This window comes from Cheilinus undulatus, linkage group 13 (assembly GCF_018320785.1).
Source record: "Cheilinus undulatus linkage group 13, ASM1832078v1, whole genome shotgun sequence".
Taxonomy (NCBI): domain Eukaryota; kingdom Metazoa; phylum Chordata; class Actinopteri; order Labriformes; family Labridae; genus Cheilinus; species Cheilinus undulatus.
In genome coordinates this window covers 24,079,155-24,085,154 of record NC_054877.1, presented here as the reverse complement: position 1 = coordinate 24,085,154, position 6,000 = coordinate 24,079,155, and the positions used below count along the sequence as shown (strand labels likewise).

General features: G+C 38.2%; 1 protein-coding gene across 2 annotated transcripts in view; it reads right to left on the bottom strand.

Annotated features, from left to right (window-relative positions):
- Positions 1–339: 339 nt before the first annotated feature.
- agap3 (ArfGAP with GTPase domain, ankyrin repeat and PH domain 3) overlaps positions 340–6,000 on the bottom strand; it is a 172,599-nt gene continuing 166,938 nt past the window's right edge. For both annotated transcript variants that reach the window (XM_041802299.1, XM_041802298.1), the window contains exon 18: positions 340–5,056. In XM_041802299.1, coding sequence (XP_041658233.1) covers positions 4,820–5,056 — 237 coding nt within the window. In that variant the 3' untranslated portion in view covers positions 340–4,819. The remainder of the gene's footprint in view (positions 5,057–6,000) is intronic.

Genomic DNA, 6,000 nt, shown 5'->3' with positions numbered 1-6,000 from the left:
GTGTTGTGCTGCCTGACACTAAGCCCAGCTCTTTATCTTAATCCTCTTTCAGCAGCTGTTTAGGGGGGTGTGGGGGTCCCCACAAGCAGGAAGTGGTTGCTTTACTTACCTCTAGAGTGGCTTGGTTGAGTTATTTTTGGATTAACAGGAGTGAGTTTCTTCCACTGATGATGTTTGATAAGGGAACATGAAAAAAGGGAAAAAAGCATGAAATGACAAATGTTGCAGTGAAAGCAAGACTTTTACTTTGAAGGAGAGTCTCACCTTGTGCGCTTGGCATTAGCAGAAGCAACAAGAGCGAGATAGATGATTTAACAAGACGTGGACAAGACAAATGTGTTGATTTCCCTAAATGCAGGGAAAGGCTACATCATTTTATTGGAGTGTTTATTAATAGGTCAACAGTCAGCCAAGCATCCAAGCATACATCAAGTTACTCTTTAGCTTTTGCTTTGTTTCACGTTCTGAACGTAAAAGGAGTTACAATAGAAATTAACTTGGACAAAAAATAAAAACAAAACAGAGAACAAAAATATATTTACATACTGCATTATAAATATGTCAAATGTACATCATTTTACACAAGTACCAAAGATGGTCAAGCTCAAGTCGAGACCAAACCAAAAGTACCTTAAAAATATGCCTGAAGAGAAACAAAAAATCTAAATATGGTTCATGGGGTCAAAAGGACTGCTGACCTAAAACCATTTATTCTCTAGGAGGAGCTCGTCTTCAGATAAAAGCATTACGCTAATATGTACACTTCATGTTTCAATAAGGGGGAAACAGGCAGGTTCTAGTGTTTTTTTTTCAGCATCTACAGAATGTAAATTAGGGTTCAGGTAATTACTATACGCATCAAAGTCCTCTCAGTGATCCCATCGGACACTGAAATGTTGTTGGTCAAGTAGAAGTCAGAAATAAGGCCAGTACCATTGTACAGTACAAGTAAACATGATTTTAATAACAGGGATGAATTTGTAGCTAAAAAGGACAGATGTGGGGGAAGATACTTGTCAGCTTTCATTTTCATAGTTAGAGAAGATCGAAACCACTATCACTGCCGCACGTTATTTATGGGAGTAGGGCTTAAAACCCACTTATACTTACAAGTCTAAATAATCCATATATCTTCTCTGAATTTAGTGTAAAGAGTAAATAAAATATGTGTTCTTAGAGGGAGTTACATATATAATATTTTACTAACAGTTTGCTAGGCTAGTCTAATCACCTGCTCTCCATCTGTAACATAAATATACAAGAATGGCCTCCATTAAGGAAGCATATTTCTTGAAAATTTCAATAGCTCCTTTAACAATACACTTGAAAATCTCAAATCTTTTGCATAATTTTAGTTCAAAATATCTTATTGCACTTACTTTAGCAACAATCAATCCAATAAACTTATTTTTACCAAAATATAATGCAAAATAAAAAAGGTTAAGTGTCTTGAAATGATGCGCGTGTTCAACATTTGTTAGCACATCCTGTTTCAAGGCACTTAAGTAAATTTGCTTCCCCCACTGGCTGATTATTTTTACGTAACGCAAGCAAATCAGACTTTTTGCTTCTTCAATAAGATGTTTATCTGGGATTTTTGGCAAATAAGGCTTATAGTGGGGCTTACAGTGGGGCGTTTTGGGATCATCTGTGGCAGACCTCTACAATGGAGCAGAAAGTGACGTTCATTACCCAAGCTGGAACCAGAATGACAGACTGAATGATGTATGTTTTCCACTTGCTGTCAGAGGTTACAGTAGGCAGCTACTTTTCACGACAGCAGAATTTTATGAAGAAAACTTGAAAATTTGCTGAAGGGGATAAATTTAATTTTAACACACCACAAACTAAGGAAAACCTAAAGAGGTTTAGGGTTAGGCACAAGAACCCTAAAGTTTAGGGTTAGGGTAACGTTGATAACATTAAAAAAAAAACACACCACAAACTAAGGGAAAACCTAACAAAGGTTAGTACGTCACTTCCCGCTCTGTGGTCAAGGTCACTCCATCGTGGAGGTCTGCAACAAATGAGCCCAAAACGCCTCACCATAGAGGTCGGCAGCCTGATAGCTCTCAATTTTTTGCCTTCACTAGAGACAGGACAGGAGCAAGCAGGAAATCAGGGACAAAGAGAGTGGGAAAGGAGCTACAGACTAGATTTCTAACCTAGGCTGCCTTCTCCTGGGATGCAACCAGGATGGGAAATTAGCATCCGCCACCAGCCAAATGCAGGTACTTTTGAACAGTGTCAGATGAATATGCTCGACAGGTAAATTAAAGTCGCCCTAATCAATCAGTGATTTTGTTACAATTAAAAACATAAATAAAACCCTTTTTTTCTGCTTCTTCCTGACTTTATGAGCAAAGCTGAGCAGACTTGAACACACAACCCCACAACCCCACCTCCTCCTCCCTGTGTCAGAGCTGCTGTCAAATGCTTACAGGCGGCTGAGTGCTGGGATGGTTTGGCTCAGTATCATATGAGAGTAGTTCTCCACTGCAGCTACTGTATCGGTTAAAGGTGTGTTTGAACCAGTGTCTTGCTTGTTCCAAGTCTATGGTAGGAAAACAAAGCCTGAATCTTGGCTTGAGACTGCAGAAATCACACACAAGATATCAAATTCTTCAAGTCTGTCACTCATAATGCAGGAAAATGCAGATGAATGTACAGTGCTCCCGCAGGAAGCACAGCAAACATTTGCATTGTCAGATACAGGACAAATTGGTTGAAAGAGAGGTTTAAGATAAGTTACAGTTTGGATCATTTATGCACCAACTCCCTCTTGTTAAATAGTCCATATCTTGAGAACTATAAGCCTTCATACTATAAGCTATATACTATAAGCCTTTATATTATACCTTACTAGTTAATGCTGCTCGTTAAAAAAGAGTGGCTGCCAAAAATGTTTGTGACTATTTCCAACCCTGGGTGCAACCATAACACCAAGTCATCAGCATGCCAAAACAAGACATCTGACAGTTCTGAAGAGCTGAATACACCTGCTTAGATGTATAGATTTGAGTTCTTCAAGTGTATTGCCACCCCTGGCTTCATGTTTTTAACCACAAATTCATCCATTGTTGGCTCTGAAAAACAAAAATACTGTAAAGAAACATCAAATTAAGGTACCAAGCAAAAAACTTGCTCTGTAAACATACATCCTGCCTTTGTAAACCCATAAAATCATGACATTTAAAAGCTTAATAATGGCAGTTGAACAAAAGGGAAAATACATTGCAGACATAGCGCCAAGTCCACCTGAATTCATTACCTGCTAAAGTCCTATTTACTATACAAATGTATTGGCTTATCTTGTCTGTTGAATACTGTACATTAGTAAAGAGAGTTAAACGTAATATACTTCCCTCTTTAACCATCCTTGCTTATTGTAATCCCTTTATGTTGCTTTTTCTTCAGTCACTTGCATGTATTTTGTTAGCTCCCTGCTTTTAGGCTGACCATGTTCTTAGGAAAGGGGAGGGCACGTAGGTTTAAGGAAAAGGTTGTTTTACCCTAAACATCAGAGTTAGTCCGTACTTTTCTAATAAGGAATAAGGTGATGGAACAAGAACTACTTTTTACACAGGTCTGTACATTAAAACAGTTATGTCCCCAATATTCACTGTAGGTGTCATCTCTCCAGTGTCCTTTCTCCAATGTTTATGAACACAAATGCCCAGTTTCTCTCTGTTGCACAGTTACAGGCCATGAAGTAAGCACACACTATCATACAGTTATGTATGAATGCACACACACAGCACCATATATGTAATTCACAGCAACAAAAGAGGAAATGCTCCCAGGAGTACCATTTAAAAAAGGGATGTTTCACTAGGCTTATGGTTTGAAACTGTGTGAATACACAACAATTATCAAGACAATCTAGTCAATCGGAAAATTACTCCAACAAAGACATCATAATGGTACAATTTCACAGTTTCAATCAAACGTCTGAATTTGAATGAATTCTGATTGAAGAGGCGCCATTACAAAGCCCTGTGACTCAATGGTCATAAAACATTAGGCCTCTTAATTCCTTTACAGACACGGACACTTTTGCTGGAGAATCACGATAAGGAAATGACTCACTTTTGCCAGACAGGAATTCTTCAATCAACTCCTTTATGATGATCTGAACCCATTTTCCCGTGAATTAAGTATCTAAATCATTTGGACTCTTCAAGTATAATTGCTTTGCCTTTGTATACGGATAGTATGTCAAGAGTTTGATGGCTGTGTTGAAGACATGCATCATTACTAAAGCTGTAACAGCCACTGATATCATGGAAGATTTACTTTCTTTCCCACATCATTGTTTTGTCACTTGTAAAACTATTCCTCACAGTTTTATGTTATTATGCTCTGGCTTAGAAATTTAAAAGAAGTTTTTCATTCACACTCATTATAAAGTCGGTTCATGTTGCAGACAGGGAAGACATAAAAGGAAATGTTGAATGCATTAAGGAAATGCTTTTGTGGGGTAGGTATGAATGCCAGAGTGAGTCATTTGTTTGGTTGATGCTTAAAAAAAGAAAAAAAGCTTAAAGCTGATCATGATCATTTCAGATCAAGAGTGAATGAATTTTACACACAAAACACATACAAAATAATACAAAACAAAAAATGTACAATGTCCGAACTCCAAACGGCACCTTTTTTAGGCATAGTGAAATAAAAACAATGTGTCCATCACTCCTGAACCTCTGAATTGGTGCTGATTCTGGGTAACACAGTGTGAAACAGAGGAGGAAGTACTGGGTATAGACATGGAAAGGTTCTAGGGGATTTATTTTGTTCATCTGCAGCTGCTTTCCATCTCCTACATGATGCTGATGCTGCGGTTGAGCTCACACTGGGCGTTGTTGTTGTTGATGTTGGGGTTGGGGTTGGGGTTGCGGCGGCTCATGTTGGGTGTGGGCACAGAAGTCAGGCTGCTGGTATCGTTGGGACAGCCATGCTGAAGTAAGATGTCAGCACACTCCTGGCTACCAGCTCGTCGAGCGTAGGACAGCGGAGTCTGACCACGAGCATCCCGGCTCTTCACGTCCACGCCATACTGTGAGGGGAAAAGTGATGGGTGATTACGAGGGTTAGATTAAAGACCTGAGGAATTTGAGTTTTCAGTGCAATTGTTAAAATAATATTTCAAAACTAAAAAAGGTTCATATGTGCAAAATTATTATATTCAATTCAAAATAAAAAATGCAAAGCATCAACAGTTGCTTTAATTCGTTATTTACATTTTTAAATAGCCTTTTTTAAATTTTTGTCCTATTTCTCCCTCCACTTTCTCTTAAGCCTTATTCATGTTTGCATATATATATATATATATAGGCATGATATCAGTATCGACAAATATTAGCATAAAAATTGAGTTATTATATCGCAGGTATGAAATTTTCTAAGGATATTTACAACCAGTATTTTGGCTATAAAAATATGCCTGTATCTGGGGTGCGCAGATGACCTGGCAGTGTGCGAGCAGCCTGGGTTGGGATCGGGCCTGTGGCCCTCTGCCACAAGTCTCTCCCTGCTCTCTCTCCATTTCCAGCTCTATGCACTGTCCTCCTCTGTCTAAATGGAGGCGTGAAAGGCCCCAAAAAATTTATTTAAAAAAAACACCACAAAAATCTGCTTGTATCAGCTGTACATATTGGCTGTATGATCAAACAAGCTGGTGGAGATTTAGGTTCAACAAACAGACCTACCTCAACTACAGTCTTTTCTTTATTTATCATCATTCCTTACACTTTCATGTGTCTTTTAAGGACTGAAATTTGATATTTGTTCATCTTCAAACTTCCAGATGTGTTTTAAGGGTTAAAGTTTTAGGTCTGAACTACATCGGTACCGATGCCAGTATTGACTGAAACTAATTTGTAGATATTGGCATATAGGATATCTGCACAAATCCATTATTATGCATCCCTACTTGTTTTAGTTTCTGAGTTTCCTCAAATTATACTTTTTTAAAAATTGGAATCTATGGAGAATCAGAAA